The sequence below is a fragment of the Callospermophilus lateralis genome, chromosome 10 (assembly GCF_048772815.1).
Source record: "Callospermophilus lateralis isolate mCalLat2 chromosome 10, mCalLat2.hap1, whole genome shotgun sequence".
In the NCBI taxonomy this organism is placed as follows: Eukaryota; Metazoa; Chordata; class Mammalia; order Rodentia; family Sciuridae; genus Callospermophilus; species Callospermophilus lateralis.
The window spans coordinates 4,956,018-4,978,925 of NC_135314.1; the positions used below are offsets into that span (position 1 = coordinate 4,956,018).

General features: G+C 49.0%; 1 protein-coding gene across 1 annotated transcript in view; it reads left to right on the plus strand.

Moving 5' to 3' along the window:
- Nucleotides 1–22,908, plus strand: part of Dscam (DS cell adhesion molecule) — a 678,135-nt gene that overhangs the window by 567,507 nt on the left and 87,720 nt on the right. The window contains exons 18-20 of the mRNA XM_077110439.1: nucleotides 3,061–3,131; nucleotides 16,034–16,274; nucleotides 17,701–17,847. Of these exons, the coding sequence (XP_076966554.1) occupies nucleotides 3,061–3,131; nucleotides 16,034–16,274; nucleotides 17,701–17,847 (459 nt within the window). The remainder of the gene's footprint in view (nucleotides 1–3,060; nucleotides 3,132–16,033; nucleotides 16,275–17,700; nucleotides 17,848–22,908) is intronic.

The window sequence follows — 22,908 nt, forward strand, 5'->3', positions numbered from 1 at the left end:
TGCTCTGGGTGCTGTTCTGAAAACTAACCTCAGTGCTAGCAGAGCCTTTTCACTTGGGGGACCCATAAATCCTCGAGGCTGCAGGACCCTCGGGAATCCAGCCTCCCCTGTACCTGCAGGGGGAGGGATGCACATTCAGGGCTTTAGCACCTGCAGCCTGTCTCGCCTCTCAGAACAAGGACTTGCTCCCAGCTGGACCTCGAGGTCAGGTAGCCTTGAGTGTCCTGGGAGATTGCACCGACCTGCAGTGGAATGTGTGGCGCTCCAGTGCTGGTCCCTAAAGCCAGGTGGGGATGAGCTGCCCTGGGGCTTCTGGGCATGGGCAGCAAACTCAGATGTAAGGAGAGAAAGCTCCAGGCAAAGGCTCAGACCTGCCCAGAGTCAGGGGTGCATTGGTTCTGCCCAGACTCCAGACACGGGAGGGACTTGGGGTACATGGGGGACTGTGGAGAGGAAGTCAAGTTTCCGTCCAGGAAGCAGAAAACTTGGGATGTGTTCTGAGGCCCCCTTTAAAAAGTTGAATTCCATAAGAACAATGGTGGAGAAAACAGAGGACAGGGGACATTTTTGTTTTAATTATGAATATATTTCAACAAGAAAGCAAAGGCTGAGACTATTGTGCAACACCCTCCTGAGGAGATGCCCATCCCTGAGGTCCCAACCGGACAGACCCAGAATGAGACAGTGTCCCTGACATTGCCTCCAATTCCAACACACTGCATCTTGTGATTCCAGGGAATGGCATTAGCAAGACTGGGAAGAGGGCTGCCGGGGAAAAGCAGCCCAGGAGTCAAACTCCCTCCTTCTCTCTCTCTGCAGTTCTTGACCCAATAGACTCTGTGCGGTCCTGCCTCCCTTCAAAGGCATGTGTCCGAGCTGCAGGGACTCACCTTTCCTAGAGCCCTGGCTCCCTCCCCGAGGCACACTTGTGATCCTTCTCTCCCTGTCCCCAGCCCTGACCTGTGGAATCATTGCCCTGCAGTTTCCCTGCCGGACGAGGCGGGAGCCAGGCCCATTGTTCCCACACAGTGGCCATCTGAGCTTCCATTTCTGCCTTCCAGGGTCAATGCCTCTGCCCCCTGTGGCCAGTCTCATAAGGCTTGTGGTCAGCCAAGCCACCTCCTTTCCAAATCCCCCTCCTCACAGGTCTTGGCTCCAAGACCCAGTGCACACCCTTTCCTCTGGCCATAGGAATTCTCCGAACTTTTGCTGTGGTCCCCAAGCCCAAGTCTTTCCTTCCCGCCCCATTCTCGTGTCCTGCTTTGTCCATTAGTTACAGTGCGTCCTCAGAACTGCCAGGCTTTGCATCCACGGATCCACCCATCTTCAGGCTGAAGACACTACAAAGAACTACCTCTGAACTGAGCACGCAGAGGTTTCTTTTCTCATTGTTCTCTAAACAACACAGAGGAGCAACTACTCACACAGCCTCCACCTGGCTAGGTGTTCTAAGGCATCCAGAGATGGCAGTGTATGCAGGAGGATGGGCACAGGTCACCTGCAAATATTCTGTAAAGGCTGTAAATATTCTGTCATTTCATGTAAAGGCTGGAGCGTCCTTGGACTGTGGTATCTGAGGGGACCTGGAACCCATCCCCCAGGGATACTCAGGGAGAAATGTGTTTTGTTGGAAAAAGAGACAGGCTTAAACCTGCTTCCTTCAACCAATTCTTCTAGCTAACGCCTCCCATCTGGTCGCTCCCCTTCCCCTTTCCTTTCCCTAATTAAAATGATAATCATATCATTATAATTCTATTTACCAAGTGCACTGTTCTCAAAACAGCCTCATTCAACCAATTTCAGATTGAAAACATTTCAAAAATTACATCTGGACTGCATGTCAAATAAAGGAAACAGAGTCACAGAGAAGTTTTTCTCACCTACAAAACGTGACACAGCTAATAATGATGGAGACAGAATTTTAACCCAGGAGGAAGATAGATTCCAAAGCCATGTACTTAGCGACTGGCTCATGGTGCCGCTCAGAACTTCCTTTATGGAAAGGAAACCGTCTCCCCTGGATCCTGCCCTCCTTATCTACAAGTCTTTACCTTTACGCTGTCCTTCATGACCCACTCTCTCTGTCCTGGCCACCCGTCTCCCACACAGCCCTGCCTTCTGCACACGGTTTCTCCACATTCACAGAAATGCCTGTTTAGGATTCAGCAGTGACCTCTAAACTGGCAATCCAGAAACACTTGTCAAAGGCATCCCCTTGGCCTCTCCTGAGGTCATTGCTTCTACCCTGGGAAGGAGATGCATGTGTGCGCCTGACTGCTGTGGTCAGACCGTGACTCTTGGCCGGCAGGTCTCATTGCTCCACACTGACCCTACAGCATGGTGCGTTCTGTGACGCGCTCATGTACTCTAACGGGAATGAAGGTGACATTGTCCCCCCTGACTCTCCGCTTGCGCAGCCCAGAGGCATAGGTGGGTGGGGGCTGTACCTCCGTTTTCCTCCTCAACGTTGCTCCTTCCATCTATGGTCAGGGCTCCTGGCTCCCTAGAGGTCTTCATTGGAAAGTGTGGAGATCTGAAGCAAAGAGACCCAAGGCAGGATGGCCATTTGTTTCTTCCCCAAGTTTGTTGAGGAAGCCCAAACGCTCATTGCTGAAGGGGGCTTCCCAGGGAAAGCGAAGCCCCACCCCCCCCCCGCACCCCCCCCCCCCCCCCCCCCGCACCAGAGAGTCAGTGTATAACACACAGCTTCTCTTATGGCTGCCTATCAGAGCCCGTAACTTGCTCAGACCTGGGGTCACAGGCACGCTGGAGGGGAGCACGATGACAGGTTCCCGAGATTCATTCTTCCAAACAGCAAATAGACATAAGCAAGCATCGTGCACAGTGACCCGGCAAAATCGACTTGCCCACCAGAGCCGAAAGCCTGCTTCCTCTCTGCCAGGCGTGGTGCGTCCCCTGGCCTGGCGGGGTCCCCTGGCCTGGCGCATCCCCTGACCTGGCGCGTCCCCTGGCCTGGAGCGTCCCCTGGCCTGGCGTGTGGTGTGGCTCCCCCCTGCCCTGGCACCCGTTTCTAACCTCCTTGGTTTTTGGTCCTTACAGCTCCTGACGGTCCACCTCAGGAAGTTCACCTGGAGCCCATATCATCTCAGAGCATCAGGGTCACCTGGAAGGTAAACGGAATCATGTGTGTTCCTGGCACTCTCCGCTGAGTGGCCTTGCACTCTCAGGTGTTGTGATACCACGACACTAACATTTTATGACACTTTTAATTTTCAAAATTAGATTATAGCCCTTTTCTTAAAACTCAGCACAGTGCATGTTGCTTAATGATCAGGATCAAGCCTGACAAAGGTGTCTGTAGGTGACTTTGTCCCTGTGCGAACATGATAGAGTGCACTTACCCAAACCAAGACCTCTGTGATGTCACCAGCAACATGACCTTAGGGGACCGCCATGGCAGCAGCGACCCATCACCAACGTGGCACCTTGAGGAGGCCCAGCTTTCTGCGTGGGTCCACAGTGGCCTTCTTTCCCTGCAGATTCTGCCTCTATCTGCAGAGAATGGAGTTGCTGGGTTTCATTCTTTGAGTCTGATCAAGGTCCTTGGATTTCTCCGTATAAATAGTGAAACTGGCAGAAAGTGCTCACTGACTGGACTCTGATTTCACCCCAGCAGAGACTTTTTCTAATTGCTGTTCCTAAGTGGCAAAGCACAGTGTGATAGATAGTCAGTCCACTGAGCTGGCAGAGAGGAGGGGCCCTGGCTGTGCCCCTCGCTGGCCATGTCCATAAGAAGGCCCTTCCATTTCCCCAGAATTGAAATGAACTGCGGAGCAGCTGTGTCCCCAGGCAGCGGCACCCTGAGTGTGGCCAGGTGCTGATGGCGCTGGTTGGCACAGTGTGTGCTGTCTGTCGCTGGGAGAGAAAGCAAGCTGGACCACAGTGGGCCAGGCTTTCAGAGCTGACCTTCTCCGTGAGGAAGCAGCATTGACTTGGTGCCCGAGCTCTGGGGAACCCTGCCCGTGGATATTCAAGTCACGGCACTTGCCTGGGGTGAAACACCTTGGGAACAAGCCAGGCCCTGAAGGTGCTCTTGGCAGTCCTTTCTCAGGCCAAATTCCACTTTATATAGAGAGTGTTATCAGGCCAAAACTTCCATGAAGCTGCACTTGCCACTGCTGTTCTGGATTTCTCGTGTGTGTGTGTGTGTGTGTGTGTGTGTGTGTGATTTTTTCCCTTCCCTCTTTCCTCGCCCCTTTCCTCTGTTCAACCCAATTGCACCTCTACTCACCTCTGCAAACCTATTGCAATACACCTGGGTGTTTTCCTTCTGGTCTTGGCTCTTTCATAAGATGACCTGCATCGGTGATGGAAATGGCTTTGCCTTGTTGGGTGGACCCCGTCCATGGCATTAACACACACTGAGGCAGCGGCCCCCAGGGCCAGCTTTTCTCACCCCCAGCCAAAGAGCTGTGCTTGCAGCAGGCGGCATGACATGGCCAGTCAGTGAGGCCAGGTGCTGCCCACGTCCTGCGCAGGTGGTGGGAAAGGGGGTTCCTCTTGGTGGAATGGGCTGGCTATGGAATGAAAGCTAAGAAAGGCTGAGTGGCGAAAAAACCCACAGAACACAGGAAACATTTTTAGAGAGCGGGGGCCGGATGGGACAGCCGATCTTAGGGATGGAGCTTCCACACTCAAAAGATCAAAATGGAGCTCACGCTTGCATTATTTATGTCGGGGACCTTCAGAGGTTTTCCACGGAATGTTCTTTGCCAAATAAGGTAGGAGGTGGGCTGTCCAGTTCCCAATGGGTTATACCCAACTCCGGAGCTGTGAGAGGGGTTCCTGGTAAAGTGGAGATAGAGGTCATGTGCCTTGGGCAGTCTAATGTATGCAGGGGAGCTATGGATATTTCCCAAGGAGAAACCTAAATTTCCATGGCTCAATACCAAGCAAAGACCCTCAAGTAATTCACGGGTGGCAGCCGGGGAGTGAGGAGGGTGCCTCTGTCTGTGAGCGCAGCCACCCACTGTGAGCAGCACCCACTGTGAACACCATGCACTGTGCAGTGAAAGGCACTCTGCAGCCTTACTCAGGTGCCTGAAGCTGCAGGTGAGGTGCTGAGTCACTTGAACTGGAGCTTAGAGGGCGATGCGTATTTCATATGCCTGTGACGCTCCACCACCACCCGTGCATCCTCTTGCGTTTTGCTGCGGAAAAGTCCAGCTATGACTGTGGCCTTGAAAGCTTTGGCGGGAGGCTACCCTGATAGAAATGTCTGTCAAAGAGCATCTAGTTCTCAGAGCTAAAACCGGAAACTTCCAAGGCTGTTAAAGGCAGGTGGACACAGAAAGCAGCAGTGAAAGTCTCTAAGTTGCCCCTGATTCTCTTCTCAGTGCCAAAGGTTCGAGTGTGCTGTGGGCTGGGGTCGTGAGCCGATTGCACTGTGCTGTCGGAACAGCCCGGCTTTTCTCAGTGCAGGGGCCGGTGATGCACAGCCCTGGGCACAGGCAGACCCGCTGGCACCGGCTTGGCTGAATGGGACTCAGCTGTCTGGTCGCATTGGTCCTCCTCATAGAGCAGGACTGCTTCTGCTCAACTTCTTCCAGTGGACTAGACCCGGTGAGCCCCAGGAGTGTGGAGAATGTGGCTCGTTGGTTTGCTGGACCCTCAGGAGTGGGAGTGGGGGAGCATGAGTGCTAAATTAATGAGCCCCTTGCTGTGGTTGGCTTTTATGTCAAAAGGTTCACATCAAGAGGTGGAGTTTTTTCTTTTGAAAAACTCTGGACTCCTTGGAAAGCTTGAGGAGACTAAATTTGCATCTTAGATTTTCACGTATATGAAATATGCATCGCCCTCTAATGGCATCCTTTCTCGCTTGTTTGTACCATTTGGAATGTGCTCGACAGCTCTCTCCATCCAGTTACTGAATAGTCCTCTCACCCAAGCCAGTGGATTGGCCTGCCTCATGGGCCCCGGGTCTCCCAAGAGCAGAGACTCCCAGCCTAAGCAGATGGCTCTCCTGGGCCTGACCTCAAAAGATGCTGGCCACCTGTCCCCCAGCATGACCCAGCCACCTGAGTGGCTGAGTGGCACTCAGGCCTGATGCCCCCGCATGCTGGGAAGATGTTTGGGCTGTTACTCAACATAGGAGATGTTTCCCTATTCAGAGCCCAGAGGAAAGTCTGTCCCTCTACAGCTCATGGGCCCTGACAGGTCCTGAATTGAACTTGGTCTAAGGATTGGGACCAAGGCCAGCTACAGTCAGAAGGCTGGTGATCTTTTAAATGGCGTCTTAGGAGAGCTTCGTCTCGAACCCAGATGAACCGGTCCTAATGCAAGACGTCCAAGGCAGCCACTTCCTTCGTCATTTTATAATTGTTGGGTTCTAAATAGGTTGTAACCTGTTAGGTTATAATAAGGAAGGAAGGAAGGGCTGTATTTGTCTTTGACTTAAAGAATATATGATCAGAAATTCTAATAAGACTAATGAGTGGAAGCCACGAGGTTAAACTATTAAAAAGCACTTGGGGGCTGGGATTGTGGCTCAGAGTAGAGCGCTTGCCTAGCACGGCCAGGACCCAGGTTCGATTCTCAGCACCACATAAAAATAAAGGCATTGCATTGTGTCCATCTACAAAAAAAGTTTCTCTCTCTCTCTCTCTCTCTCTCTCTCTCTCTCTCACACACACACACACACACACACACACTCTCTCTCTCTCTCTCTCTCTCTCTTAAAAAAAAAAAAAAAAAAAGCACTTGGGACGATTCTGGATGGCCAGTCTTGTGTTTTTGCATTTCACATCCCAACATCACAATGCCCAAGTGGATGAGATTCTGCAGCTGGGATATTAGGACAAAGTCTTTTTATGCTCAGAATGATTTTTTAAATGATTTAAACTATCAAGTACTTCGTGCATAATTTTAACCATGAAAATCTACTCTCTGTATACATGATTATGTAATATTCACATGAAAAATGAAAAGCATATGTAAAATTATGACAGCATTCATGACATTATGCACAGAGTGGGTTCTGCATAACTTAAATGTAAATGCATCTCTAACAAGCAAATTGTATGATAGGAATATTATAATAAGCACTGGACCCAGCTTCAGGGGAATTAGACACCCAGCACCGATGACCTTAGAAAAGGCACTTTATTTGTCATTGTGGAGACTTGGACCCTTTTCTCTGGTCCCAGTTTGAGAGTCCTTTCCATCACACCACTGCCATTTGGTGATACCTTGTCTCCCCTACGTACCCTCAGCCCTGGCCTGACAACCGTGGATCATAAGGCACCTGAGCTGGTTTCTTTGTAACAACCCAGTTTTGATCTCTGCCCTGGATGCTGGGCCCTGTGGCTCTGGAGAACTTGGTAATTTCTAATAACAGTGTGCAGTTTGCCAAACCCAACATGCTCTGTTTTAAATAATCTAACAACAGAAGAATAGATAGAATTTTAGAAAGATATTCAAAAGACTGTCCCCTATGGAGTTTTATTGATTCTCATTTATTCCATCTTATTAGAAAACAAATGAAAGATCACAGTATGGTGAACATGGCATTGAGCATTACAAGTGGGCTGAGTGGCCTCCGTTAAGTGTGCACAGCAGCGAGGACACACTCCTGAATGGGCCTTATTATCCTGAGTGGAAGTGGGGACTCTTCCTGCCAGTGACATTTCTCATCTTTTCAGCATGGGCCCACATATTAGAAAGAAAGAAAGAAGGAAAACATGTTTCTGACTACAAGTTAGAGTCAAGGTGACATCTGCTGCACCTGCCGTGTTATGGGTACGTCTCCTACGGCAAGGGAGGGAAGGCGTTACTTTACCATTGAACTCGCCGGACAGACGTGGTCAGGACTGGTAGAAGAGACACCAACCAGGACAGCGTGAGTCAACGCCTCAGTGTGCCCAGTGTTAACATGAGGCAGGGCAGAAACGCAAAGCAGGTTGGTTTTGCTAATTCAAATACATTTAACTTACTGTGCTCAGATGTAACTAACTAATTCTACTTCAAGGTAACCTTTCATGATTTTTATAAAAGCAAAACTCTTTGTATCAAAAACTTTGAAAGCTAATTTTAAATTCTTCCCATTCTTGTGATAGATATTCCCACTAGTGTATTCCTTTGAAAAATGTTATGTCGAGACTAGAAATAAAAGTTCTTTGTGCTTGGAGTAATCACAGACATAGGAAATAAAACAATTTCACCTTCATGAAATACATTATCATCCCGGCTTCCCTGCCAGAACAGTTTAAAGTTGGAAAGACAATTGTTCCTGTAGAAGTACAGGAAAATTTGGGGAGCTTACAAGTGACCACTACTAGAACAGCTCCCCAGGACATGAGGAGCATCCTGTGGTTCCTATGGCTCTGCCTGGCTGTGACTCTGCACTTAGACATGCTTTTAGAATGTTCCAGGTAGAGCAAACTACTTCACACTTTTTTAATGCTCTGTCCCCAATACCACTTCCCGCATGTCAGAAACTGAAATTCCTTTAGTGCCTTGCGTTACCTAGTACAGGTGAGAGACAGGTGAACTGCTCTGTAGGAGGACACCACCCCACCCACATCATCCCCTCAGCAAAGATAGAGGACATCAAACCCACGGTCTGAGACCCCTCCTGTGGATACAGAAGTGACTTGTCTTCTGACAGCTCCAGCTAGAACCTTTCCATCCCAGCAAGGATTCAGTGAGAGTGACCGGTTCCATCGCTGGCTCAGGCCCTGGCCTTTCTCCTCCCAGCTCCACTCTGACTGCCCTCTGCTCAAGAGCCTGGATCCGTGATCCACCTCCGTCAGTGCCTCTCCTACAAAACTTCTGACATGAGACATTTCCTGCTCCTACCCAGAGAAGCCCCTTCTGAGCATCTGTGACCAGTGACCATGCCTTTGAAGTCTCATCTCTTGAACTTGCTCCCTAGACCTAGATCTGGGACGTCCCCCATCGATGGCCTCAGCCCTGCCCTCTTTGGCTACTCTGCATCCCTAGGGGCTCCCCTTACCTGCAGGGAGCTACTCTGTACTGGGTCTTCAAGTTGTGCCTGGGTCAGGGGGACCAAGCTCTTTGGGATCACTCAGCTGCCACTAAGGAGCTGGAGTTGGCCTTCTGCTCACATGTGATGTCCAGCCTGTCCCCCTACATTCTCACTGCCTGTGGACAGCCGCAGCTGCAGGTGAGGTGCTCACGTTTATGAAGATGTCCTTGGAGGCAGTGCTCCAGTCGCTCCCTCATCCACGCAGGAAGACAGCCCGCTCTGACAGCCAGGCTGGGCGGGTCCCCGCCATGGAGAGTGTCCCCTTGGTACTGCGTGGGACACATCTCCAGGAGACTCACAGGCCCACGAAGAAACGGAGTGATCTAGCCTGAGCTCTGGGGCATGCGGAGTCTCTACTTCTTTTTGCTATTGTTGGTGCATCTGCCAGTCCTCCCCAGCGAGGCCCAGCAAATCCCACCGGCCCCCTGGATAACAGCCTGGCTCTCAGACTTGAACATGCAGGCTCCTGCAAGGACTTGCTAAGGCAGAGCAGGCCCCAATTCCAACATTTGTTTTTGGATCAGAGGACCCAAGTGGCCCAGTCCTGCCTCACCAGGGATTTCCCGGGACCTTCCTGCTGCCGGTGGTGCTCTCTGACCCCTGGGCCCTTCCCTGGAGTGTCACCGTCTTCGTCTAAGCTCTCATCTTTCCCAGCCCCAGGATGACCGCGGATGCCTTGCCTCCGGGTCACTGAGCCGACTCTGTGCCTGGGTGGTCTCTTGCTGTCCCCTCTGGGAGCACCTATGTGTCCTGATGGACTGTCACCCCTCCTCTGTAGAGGACAGCGGGCCTGCCACAGGCACTTGCATACGCTGTTGTTGCAGAGTCCAAGGGGGGTCCTAAGTAGGAGGGTGGGAGGTTCCGAAGCAGGAGCAGGGGCGCCTGGAGGCATGAAGAAGACGCCCGTGGGACGTGCCGGTGGCCATGGGATCGGAGGGCTGGACAGGGAGACGGGAGGCCCACGGCCGCTAGAGGAGAGAAGCACAGATCAGGGTCATCACAGGCCATCATCTTTGTTCAAGCCACATGAACAAAGAGTGGGATTAAACACGGAACCTGTTCACCTCCCCAGGAGCATTAAGGCACATGGTGAGCGCGGCGTCTGCTCCTCAGCCTCCTGGTGGGAAGGCCCCTCCTGCTGATTCCTGCACAGGAGCCCTGGTTGGTGGACCACTGGTCTCCCTCCACACACGTAGGTGCAGAGTCCTTTAGTTTGCATGAAGAGGACTGGTTTCCAGGTGGGACTGGCCTGAACAGACGGTTGGTCTTGATTGACCCTATTGTAAACACGTGCCCGGTAAGGGAACTGTTTTTTCTCTCCGGAATCCTTTTTGTTATGCTTTTCTTTTTTTTATTTGTTCCTTTTGGATGTAAACGACACTAGAGTACATGTTGACATATTATGCACACATGGAGTACAACTTATTATAATTAGGATCCCATTCTTGTGGTTGAATATGATGTGGAGTTACACTGGTCACGTGTTCATATACAAACACAGGAATGTTATGTCCCATTCATTCCACTGTCTTATTCCCATCCCCCTTCCCTTCATCCATCCCCCTTTGTCTAATCCAATGAACTTCTGTTCTTCCCTCCCCATCCGCCCTTGTTGTGTGTTAGCATCCATATGAGAGAACATTCAACCTTTGGTTTTTTGGTTTTGGCTTATTTCACTTAGCATGATTGTCTCCAGTTCCATCCATTTACTAGCAAATGCCATCATTTCATTCTTCTTTATAGCTGAGTAATATTCCATTGTGTATATATACACCACGTATTCTTATCCATTCATCTGTTGAAGGGCACTTAGGTTGGTTCCATAGCTTAGCTATAATGAATTGAGCTGTTATAAATCTTGATATGGCTGCATCACTGTAGTATGCTGATTTTAAGTCCTTTGTGTATACATCAAGGAGTGGGATAACTGGGCCAAATGGTAGTTTCATTCCAGGTTTTCTGAGGAATCTCCATACTGCTTTCCAGAGTGGTTGCACCAATTTGCAGTCCCACTAGCAATGTATGAGTGTTCCCCTTTCCCCACATCCTCGCCAACATTTATTATTACTTGTATTCTTAATAACTGCCGTTATGACTGGAGTTAGATGGAATCGCAGTGTGGTTTCATTTGCATTTCTCTAATTGCTAGAGAAGCTGAACATTTTTTCATGTATCTGTTGATCATTCCTATTTCTTCTTCTGTGAAGTGTCTGTTCAGTTCCTTTGCCCATTTATTGATTGGTTATTTGGTTTTCTGGTGTTCAGTTTTTTGAGTTCTTTGTGTGTCCTGGAGACTAGTGCTGTATCTGAGGTGCAGGTGGTAAATATTTTCTCCCATTCTGTGGGCTCTCTGTTCATGTTTTGTTTTCTTGGCTGCAAAGAACTTTTTAGTTTGATGCCATCCCATTTGTTGATTCTGGATCTTACTTCTTGTGCTTTAGGAGTCTTATTGAGGAAGTCTGTTCCTGAGCTTATGTGGTAGAGAGTTGAGTCTACTTTTTCTTCTAGTATGCACAGGGTCTCTAGTGTAATGCCAAGGAGTTTTGTGCAGGATGAGTTATAGGGGTCCAATTTCAATCTACGACATATGGATTTCCAGTTTTCCCAGAACCATTTGTTAAAGAGGCAATCTTTTCTACAGTGTATGTTTGTGGTGCCTTTGTCCAGTATGAGATCACTGTATTTACGTGGGTTTGTCTCTGTGTCTTCTATTCTGTACCATTGGTCTATGTGTCTGTTTGGTGCCAGGATTATGCCATTTTTGTTACTGTAGCTGTGTAGTATGATTTAAGGTCTGGTATTGTGATGCCTTCTGTGTTACTTTTCTCACTAAGGATTGCTTTGGCTATTCTGGGCCTCTTATTTTTCCAAATGACCTTCATGATTACTTTTTCTATTTCTATAAAGAATGTCATTGGGATTTAAACAGGAATTGCATTAAATCTATATAGCACTTTTGGTAATATGTGCGTTTTGACAATATTAATTCTGCCTGTCTAAGAACATGGGAGATCTTTCCATCTTCTAAGGACTTCTTCCATCTCTTTCTTTAGTGTTCTGTAGTTTTCATTGTAGTGGTCTTTCACCTCTTTTGTTAGATTGATTCTCAAATATATATATATATATATATATATATATATATATATATATATATATATATATTTTTTTTTTTTTTTTTTTTTTTTGAGGCTATTATGAATGGGATAGTTTTCCTATTTTCTTTTTCAGTTAATTTATCAGTTGAGAACACAATTGATTTATGGGTGTTGATTTTATATCCTGCTACTTTGATGGAATCATTCATGAGTTCTAGAGGTTTTCTGGTGGAGATTTTTGGGTCTTTTAAATATCTACTGAGTTCTGTTTCCCATTTTCTGATGGGGTTGTTTTGTTTGGGGTGTTGAGTTTGTGAGTCCTTCATTGCGTACTATAGTGAAACGGGCAATCAGTGTTCAGAGCAGGGCCCTACACAACGGCCAAGGTACAGGACCAGCCCGGGGCCACCAACAGACGACTGGATCAAGAAAGTGTGATCCGTGAACCCAGTGGAGTTGGACTCAGCCACAGGGAAGAAGGAAATGATGGCATTTGTTGGTGAATGGATGGACCTGGAGGACATCATGCCGAGGGAAATAGCCGACTCAAAAGTCAAAGGTCAAATGTTTTCTCTCCTGCAGAAGCTAGAGAGAAATAAGGAAATGAAGGAAATAGGAAAGGGGAGGGGATTCTATGAAAATAGAAAAGAAATAAGGGAAGCTGAGGAAGGAGATTGAGGGGGAGGGAGAAGGGATGGAAAAGGGTGGAATTGTGGGCTGAACTTGAACAAATTATGCTATAGACATCTATGACAATACCACGGTGAATTTCCCCTTTATGTAAGTCTATAAAACACCAATTAAAAACCAATAAGTGAGTCGAATGGAGACCCATACAGCAGAGGAAGGGGCCAGGGGAAGAGGAGGGAGGGGAGGAGGACGCATGGGGCCTAAATGGAGCAAATCAGTTTGTGTGCACATATGAAAGTGTCAAAAGTAAACCTGTATTATGTGTAGCTATAATGCAGACATGAAAACATTTCTAAAAGCCACATGAAGTAAGAGAAATCTCTTTGTTGGTAAATTTGACTTGAGTGAGGAAATTCCTTATATTAATTAATTAGGGAATGTGAAGGCAACTCAATAGTTGTCACAGAAAAATTTCCATATACTCAAATTCTCAAGATCTAAAATCTTCAGACCTATTTAAAAACAAAGCAAAAAGCCATAGCTCCCCAATGAAAAAGGCAAAGTGTCTTTGGATCAAAGGCGCATTGACCTTATCTATGGTAACCGAAGTGCCGGCTCTTAACTCGGGAGCCAACTCGGCCGCTTGACTGACAGCTGAGATGCTGGCTGTGACGGTTTCACGGATGTCTTACACTCTGTAAATCCACAAACCAGACTGGCTGTTGAGAGAAGCAACCGAGTCCAAGAAACCCATAAATGAAGAAACTTGTTTTATGAAAATGTTCCCTTAAATGTGTACGATTTCTATGTATTTGGTTAAAGTTTTAAAAATAGATAAAGGAGTTGGTGTTACTGTTCTTGGACACACAGACTAACCCCAGAGACAGCCTGGGCATCTGGTCTCCCTGGGAGGTGAGCATGCCCCCTCCCTGTGTGTCTGCTGAGTCTGTCACTGTCACTGGTTGCCATCTCAATCTCTCCGGCTTCCTGCTGTCTCGACTCCCCTCCTTCACATTTGCTGGTTTTCAAGGACTTGCTGCACCCTGGAACTCCACCCTGATTCTGTCCCTTCTAGCTCCTGTGCATATGGGCACCCTCTCTGGGCTCCTTTTGGCAGGCTCCACCCACCATACCCTCACCTGTACCTCCCTGAGCCCTGGTGTCCTTCCAAGCCCAACTGGGTTCTGCCTCCTTGGGTGGCTCCAGACCGTGTTCATTTGTCACATTCTGGATGCTGCAGCCTACGCCCTCAGTGCCTCTTAGGGCTCAGCCGTCTCTTGAGTGTGTACCTGGTCTCTCCTTCTGGGTCATAAACACTTACAGGGCACAGAAAGCTTTGTATAGCCCCGAGACATCTGGAAACATGGTTTTCACTTAAATGTGTGTAAGAATATATGCGGCAGCCCCTCTGTAACTGAGGGATCCAACCAACTGTGCTCAAAAACATTGGGGGGAAAAGCTTCTGTACTGAATATGTATAGGCTTTTTTCTTGCCCTTGTTCCCTGATTGATACAGTGTGACAGTATCTGGCACTTACACAGGGTCAGGCCTTATAAGTAAGGCACAGACTTGAAGCACACACAGGATGTGCACAGGTCACAGGCACACGATGCCACTCTATGTAAGGGCCTCGAACCTCACAGATTGGGGCACCCAAGGGGAGTCCTGGAGACCAGGGATCCCTCATAGCTGCCGACCAACCACTGCACCTGGGCACGCACACACATGCAGTCGCTTCTGCTGACGGCCTTGAAGGCTGTGGCTCCTCTGTGACCTGGGCCTCACCTGGTTGATGCAATTGGAAAGGATCTGGCTTACGTCCAACATGCCACCAAAAATCACGCCATCTTCAACTCCAGGACTCTCTCCTCAGCAGCGCAGAGCCACCTGCAGCCAAGATGACTCAGGCCTCCAGGAAAGAGGCTATCTCCCCACGAGGGATTAATGAAGGGTCACCTTCCCTGGACTCATCCCAGGGAGATCTGCGCTCTGGGATGCTCCCTTAAAACCAGGCTCCTCCAGGCCAGAGCCGTTTTCCTGCTGAATTCGTTCTGTTCCGGGTGCAGCCAGGAGCTCAGCGGGCCTCATTGGTAGAAGCAGGAAGGTCGGCTCAGCTGGGATCTTTGACCTGGGGATGAGGATCAGGGCTGAGTTCCATTTCCTTGATGTGAAGATTGAACACCTGAGAAGCCGTCACGCATAGAGACCCAGTTTTATTTAAAGGATGGAACAGAGATAGACTTCTCCAAAGAGAAGGGCCCCAGAGCTGGGTGTCCCAGGGAGGGGGGTGTCCTGCCCTTTGATAGATTTTAGGTTTCCTTTGCTCTCATGCCCCCACCTCCCCCGTCCTACCTAGTGACTAGTGACCAAAAGATGGGCCAGAAGGTGGAGTGATCAAGAGTGGGACAAAGCCACCAGGGTACCTGCGGGAAGGGAGTGGCCCAGGGGGCATTCCTAAAGCACCCCGTGTAGGAGGAACAGTTCCTGGAGGCAGGTGGCCTTGGCAACCTGAGGAGGAGGGACAGGGCTCTGGAGGTATTAGCCTGTTGCTCCCTCTTGAATCCGCCCCGTCTTTCTAATGCAGTCCCTTATGGCCTAGACTGTCCTCTAGCTCCCTGGCCTCGTCATTGGTGCACACGCAGACACCACAGACCCGGTCTGTCTTCTGGAACATTCTCACCAGTGAGATGAGTCCCTGGCAGCCTGGCTGAGAGCAGAGACTGGGGAGTCAGGTTCACTTGCCGCCACTTACACCCAGTGACCTCCTGAGACCAGCCAGGTTCTGGCAGAGTCTCGCAGTGGTGGTGGTGAGGGTTGGAGACGCGCGTGCAGGTGAAGGGTCTTCTCAGGAGGCCACCTTTATCCATGGTTTCGGGTTCCCACGGTTAATCTTGATCTGACAACAATAACTGGGAAATTTCAGAAACAAACCAACCATCAGTTTTAAACGACTTTTTTTAAAAAAAAATAGAAAATTGGGATAGTTATTCTATTTCCTTATTCGTTATTGTGAGTCTCCTACTGAACGACATTCATGAATTAAACCTTTATCACAGGGGTCCATGTTCAGAAAAGGCGTGGGTTATACAGGATTGGCCCTGTCTGCAGTTTCAGACCTCCATGGGGGATCTTGGAAGATGACCATCTTGGAAAAAGGGGAACGCTGTATCTGATTCTGCTACTCCTGCACCTCTGACCCTTCATATCCAGCTGTACATAGGCTCGCCCATGTGCTATGGGTGCTGATCTCACTCCTGTGTTACCACAAGTCTTGACTGTATTCTCTCCTTTCCTGTTTAGGCTCCCAAGAAGCATTTGCAAAACGGGATTATCCGTGGCTACCAAATAGGCTACCGTGAGTACAGCACTGGGGGCAACTTCCAGTTCAACATCATCAGTATCGACACCACGGGGGACAGCGAGGTCTACACCCTGGACAACCTGAACAAGTTCACCCAGTACGGCCTGGTGGTGCAGGCCTGCAACCGGGCCGGCACCGGACCCTCTTCTCAGGAAATCATCACCACCACCCTCGAGGACGGTAGGTTCGGGGCCACAGCCCACCGCTTCCCCTCCTGGGTACCTGGCTCCCTGCTGGCTTGGCCGTGATGGGGGCCTCTGGGAGGGAAGCCACCCTAAGCACCTCACCCACCGCACAGATCCTGTCGCACCCTGGACGGGTCTGCATTGCCACCCAAAGTGCACTCCCTTCCCAGAATCTTCCTGGTTCACTCCAGCACAAGAATTGGGCTTCACTGTCACTGGAGGAGCCTGACTAGGATGTAGAAATCTGATTTTTCTAAGAATTTCTCCCAAATCGATATTAAGAGGGTTTCTTTTTCTTGTATTATTAATGCTTTCTATTTTCAAGCAGTCTGGGACCCCAGGAAACAAGACTCCCTAGCAGGCTGTTGGCAGCAGCTCTCACAGTGATCGAGCGCCCCCTAGTGACCACAGTGAATTAATTCACCCTGTCACTAGGACACCAAAACAGCCTGAAAGTTAAAATTTCCAGCAATTTCAAACTGGAGCAAGGACCCTGGTGTCCGAAGCCACCGTGGTGTTGTTGATGAAGAGATAACATCTGAGGTAGAGGGTGGCAAGTCATGGGGTCTTTTGAGGCAGGAGGTTCTCACTATTACCTCTTGTGTAATCAGCCACTGGCTCTTAGATTGAAGGAGGCGAATCATGGTTTGCACCTGTCATTTCTGACAACTTTTAGGGGTGAGAAGCCTTAGATAAGCAGAAACTGGAAGACTAGAGCTTTGTCTTTGTGATCTTTGCAATAGTTGTTCAATGTGCCTTTGGGGTTTTGTCTTGATGCTCATGTTTTTAAATTAAGATGTGAGAGTCAGTGGATACTGTGGGTCCTTTGCATTTAAGGTTTGCCTAAACTCAGTCTTTGAAACGCTGTGAATGTTCTAGCAACCGGTCTCCTATTTCATTGTCTCTCTTCCTCTGACAAAACATTACAGTATTGAAAAGTGGTCTTGGGAATGAGGCAGTGAAGAAGATGTTTAGGTACCCACTTTTCCATGGTTTTCAATAGCTTGGCTTCCAGTTTATGTGCCAGAAGTTACTAAATATGGAAAGAATGCAGTGTAAAATGTAAACGTGACTTCAATGAGTGCCAGGCAAGAGTAATGAGGAAGTAAATCAGACAAGCAGTGGTCTTTGCTTAAGCATTAAGATTAAAAGTGTGCTCAATTTGAGTCTGGGATGGCCTCCTGAAAAGTGGAGTAATTAAGTTAGAATCCAGTGTGATGAATACATAAACTCGAGATATTTTACTGAGTGATGATAATATTTGTATAGGGAAGTTGTATGTTTTTCTTTTATTTGGGGGGCTTGAATGCAAAATTTGTATTATCCTTGAATGATAGAATATCCACCTATGTTGCTTATTCAGTGTTGTTTTGCTCACAAACCATCTGCTATTATTATAAATTCTAATTATTTAATTTCAGTGCCCAGTTACCCCCCTGAAAATGTCCAAGCCATAGCAACATCACCCGAAAGCATCTCAATCTCCTGGTCCACGCTTTCCAAGGACGCCTTGAATGGAATTCTCCAGGGGTTCCGAGTCATCTACTGGGCCAACCTCATGGATGGAGGTAAGGGGGCGGAACCAGACTGCAGGTGCTGCAGAGAGCATGCAGGGGTATTTTTAGACGCCCCCCTTCTCAGGTGGGATTCAGGATGTGGCTGAAGCCTTTTCTCCGTGGACACTTCTGCTGTCTCTCATCCCACACTGTGACAGGCACATGCAAGCCGTCTGAAACATCACAGTCCTTCAAAAAGCAATGTGCCATATAGGCCCTTGGGAAAATTAGGCAGGGGCCGGCTTTCCTAATTATGAGTATCTATGTCAAGACTCTGCAGGCAGCATCCAAAGCTTAATCTCTATCTAGAACATTCTATGTGATACGTATTCTGAAAAGTTGGTCACTTCCTATTCCCCAAATAAATTTAGTGCAGAAATTATTTAAACTCCTGTCATTGAACTAGAAGAGGGCACAGGAAGAATGCTAGAACACCTCGGGAGGAACGTGAGTATTCCCCATGAGGCGTCATTACATCCAGAGCCCTGGGGCCTGGAGGTGCGGCTCAGTGGTAAAGCCGTGGTCTAGCAGGCGTGAGGCCCTGGGTTCCATCCCCTGTGCACACCCAGAAAGTCCAGAACCCCCCATTTCTGTCATTTTCTTTCCACCTTCCCCTTTCTTTCTTTCTCTGCTTTGTTCCTTCATGTGTGTGTGTGTGTATGTGTGTATGTGTGTGTGTGTTTGTTCTTTCAATTTGGGCAAAAAATTCTTTTGCTTCTTGGAGACAAGAGTAAGAAACAGAGGAAAAGACCCTCTCAGGTGGCAGCAGGATCAGGCGTGTTCAAGGGAAGCCCCAGCCTGTCGTCATGGATGGATCACGGACCCGGCAAGTCAGGCCGGGCCGCTGATGAGCTAGGGCTGTCAGCCAGGCTACAGCCCTCAAGGGAGAGGCTCCCAGGCCTGCTCACCATCGGCCTCAGGTCTTAGGCTGCTGGTCCAGCCTCCTCCCTGTCCATTTCCAGCTCCTGCACCCACCACAGCCCCAGGACCCACCCCTGCTCCCCTCTGTGTGCCTCCCCTCTGGGTGTGGTCCTCTGGCAGGTGCTGTCCTCTGAGTTGGAGCAAGTACAGCCAGCATCCAAGAGCCTGCCACACCCCTGCTCCAGAGCTGGTCCTGGTCCATTTTACCAATCAAATCCCTGTCCCCACAGTGGTGACAAAGGCACGGGCCTCAACGGACTGCAGGAGGCTCCACATATACTTCTGATTTCCACTCCTCATGGGTCAGAACTAAGGACCTACCATGTTCACCCAAAGGCAGAGTTACACTGCAATCACTCTTTTATTATTCCTGCTGGGAATATTTCCAGCACCCAGGGGTGACCTTCCTCCCTGTCTCCACATTTTCATGTCTCACTGTATTTACTAGCGTTCCTGTTAATAGAACTGGAGGACGGGGCTGCATACTGTGAAAGCTTTAAAAACTTTACTATCCAAAAGTGTTTGATTCTTTAAGTAAAGAATGCTTGCAGATACGCACAGTTCTTACAGATATTCCACCCACAGAGCTGGGTGATGCCATTCATGCCCAACTTAGAAGTCCTGGGCTTAATCTCCAAGATAAGAAAGAGACCCCCAGAGACAACCTGCTTGTGAGTGGCCACTCCCTACCTGCTACCATGACGAGTGACATCCCTGGAGCAGGCCACTTCCTGCCATTACTGGGTGCCTCGGTACACTGTCCTGAGGCTGTGCGCACAGGTTGGCCATCCTTACACTGGCAGTGACTGTGTACACACCTCACACACTTCACACATACCACATACTTGTACCACATAGATACCACACACAGATGACACAGATACACACCACATATAACACATGCTGCACTCCACACACACCACAACACATGCACAAGACACAACACACACAAAACTGGAGACCGAGATGGTTACTACCACTGTGCTCAACTATTGATCCAAATACTTTCTAAAATGTGTACGATCATTTTATTCTTTTTGAAGAATATTTTTAAAAGATTTTTTTAGTTGAAGATGGACACTATGTCTTTATTTCACTTTTTTATTTTTTGAATGTGGTGCTGAGGATTTAACCCAGTGCTGTGGGGCACATGTGCTAAGTAATAGCTCTACCACTGAGCCACAACCATATTCTCAATGTGATCAGATAAAACATAGTTAACATACTGGATAAGTCAAGTAAAATACACAAAATTTTGGTGAGAGTTCTGAGTTTTTACAATTGCAGTCAGAATATTTAAAACATTTTAAGACCTAATGGAAACAGTTCATGGGAGATGGCTTGGGAAATTTTCCCTTTGGAAAGTCCCCACGTCCACCTGAATCAGCCCCTTCTCATCTCTTCTGTCTTGAAGACAGCAATGGAGGGCCCTAATTGCAGGTCCGGGCCAGCTGGGCATACGGGCCAGCTCAAAATCATTCCCTCCCCAATTTTGTTTTCTGCCTCAAAACTGAGAATGATGCAGGTTCAAATAAATATTAAAAAGTATTTTATTTTCAAAAAGACATTTCATAATGGAATATGATTTCCAGACTTGTTGTGCATGTTTATTTCAGTTTATTTTATTCATTCCCTTAACTCAACACTGCTCTTTAGATTGTGTGTGCTTGTGTGTGCATGTGTGTGCGTGTGCGTGTGTGTGTGTGTTTTTGGGTATGTGAATGTGTATGTGTTCTTAAGCCAGCCTATTGGGCTGTGGAAGGCAGAGGATGGAGAGCTGTGCTTAAGCAGAAAGAAAAGAACAAACTCTGAAAAGGGCCGCGGGTGCTGGACACCGTGCATGTTTGCTCTGGCCATCTCCTCCCGACATGTGCAGTCAGCAGAGTGTCCTCCCCCTGGACCAGGGGCACATGTGCGAGATTCAGTTCCGTGCTCAGGCAGTCTCAATCAGGGCTTGAGTGCAATTGTACTCAGGGCTCAGGGTAAATCAGTTCATCAGAGCAACATGACCCCGAGTCATGTTGGTAAACATGGTCAGTAACATCCAACTACTGACCCTGGCCAGTTTGATTCACTGGCAGATTGAATGCCCTGTGCGGACCAGGGAGGCGGGGCACAGGCCCTTCCTGCCTCTACCCTACTCCTTCCCCATCCTGGCACAGCTAGCCCCATTGTGACAAGGATCCTCTATGAGTTAAGCCCCTGCACTCCTTGAAGATGCAAAAGCAGGGGCTCTGAGCTGTCCAAGGACATCACCAAGGTCTCAGAACCAGCGCCTGGCCCACCACCCTGTGTAGGCCACTTGGACCAGTTGTACTATTCATGATTGTGAGCGTGTGGGTGTGATCTTAGCCACATGCAGATGTTTATAAATCTGAAAAGACTTTGAGGAGTTGTACGTTTAAAGTTTCATATTACATTGGGAGTTTATCCTAATCCAGTGGATCTGTATCAGTTATGTTCAGGAAAATGAAAAGAATGATTGAATGCGGAAAGACCCTCCCTCAGAGGGGAACATTTCCAATGCATCTGGGCAATAATTATTGGCATTTGCATGCATGACGGCCACCTGCGTGAGCAAACTTTTTTCTCATTTGTAAGCCATCTGCTGAGACTTCCAAATTGTGACCTGTGAAAGCTGGCCCCCTGCTGGTCTCTCCAGAAGACACGTGGCCTCTTCAGGGCTGTCCTCAGCAAGACACCCTGCCCACAGAGCTCGCCCACCATCTGCCCCAGGGCGGCTCATACAGGGTCTGAGCTTCTGTGACCTACCTGCCACCCCATTCTCTCCCTGGCATGTGCGTGACAAGCCTTGGCCACCACATGCTTTAGTTAAGATTCCTCCTTGATGGTGCATCCAGTTCCACCTTGATCCTTGGTCCAAAGCATAAACATTTTAAAAGGACATTTCCCGGCCAGCATAATTGAGAAATGGGAGTCCGTTAATGTCTGAACCTCCGCACCGTGCGCTGATGGAAGGACAGCCAGTAGGAGGAGAACCGGAGGGTGTGTCCAGGGCCTGGCCTTCTTGACACCTCCTCCCCTCCTCTCCAGCCTGCTGGTCCTCATTTCACTTCACCAAGAGACCACAGCTCAGAGGCCGAGACTGTGGACTGTGGACGTGAGTGTGTGACAGCTGACTCCTCAGCCAGGCTCTCAGCACCCTGCCACGGTGCTGGCCTCAGGCAGGCTGGCCCTCTCTCAGCTTCCTGTCTGTCACAGTCAGGCAATGGAAGCTGTGGGACTGCTGGACTGATTCATGAGGTCAGTCTCCGGGCAGTGCATCTGGCACGTGGGCCACCTCTGCTAAGGCAGGGGAGCAAGAGAGCTCTTACTGCTTTTGAAATGTGCCCAAAGGTGGCCACCAGACAGGAGGATCCCTGGACCCCTCCCACACCCGGTCATCTGTGGTAAACGGCCGAGCACGCCCCACCCAGCAACCACCAGCAGCCACTCCACCCCAGGGCTCCTCTCACCCCACTGCCAGCTCGGCAGGTGGCCCACCTGCAGACCCAGGGCTGCTCACCATGCAGGCTCTCGACACATTATTTCCAGTGTTCCCACACTGCCACAGGTGACATGCGGAGGATGGGACCACATGATGTTCCATCCTTGAACATCCTTAGCTGGTCCCACTCCAGAGAGTGGGCGGATTCTGCAGGAGTCCTGACACGCCCCAGTGACACCACGGGAGTTCGCTCCAGGTGAATAGAGGAGCTTGCTGAGCCACTCGCTCTGACAGTTTTTCCCTACTTAAGTATTTGATTTTATTTTTTCAGCTTTTTTGAGGTGTCCCTGACAAATTAAAACTGCACATTCAAGGTGAACACATGGAAGTCCTGGCAGAAGCATGCACTGTGAGCCGCTCAGCAGGATCAGGCTCAGTAGCGGACCCACCACCTCACACGCATTTCCTATATTTTTTCCCCTAAAAGATACAAAGTTTCAGTTATGCAAGATGAACAATTCTGGAGATCTATTGTACCACCCAGTGACTACAGTTGACAGTACTGCGTCATCCACGTGGGATCTGTCACGGGGACAGGTGTTAGCTGACATTTGAGACAAAGTTAGGCACTTGAAAATCTGTGGATATTAGAATTTTAAAAAATAAAAACAAACACCTTAACTTGCGGGAGCTTTCTAATGAGC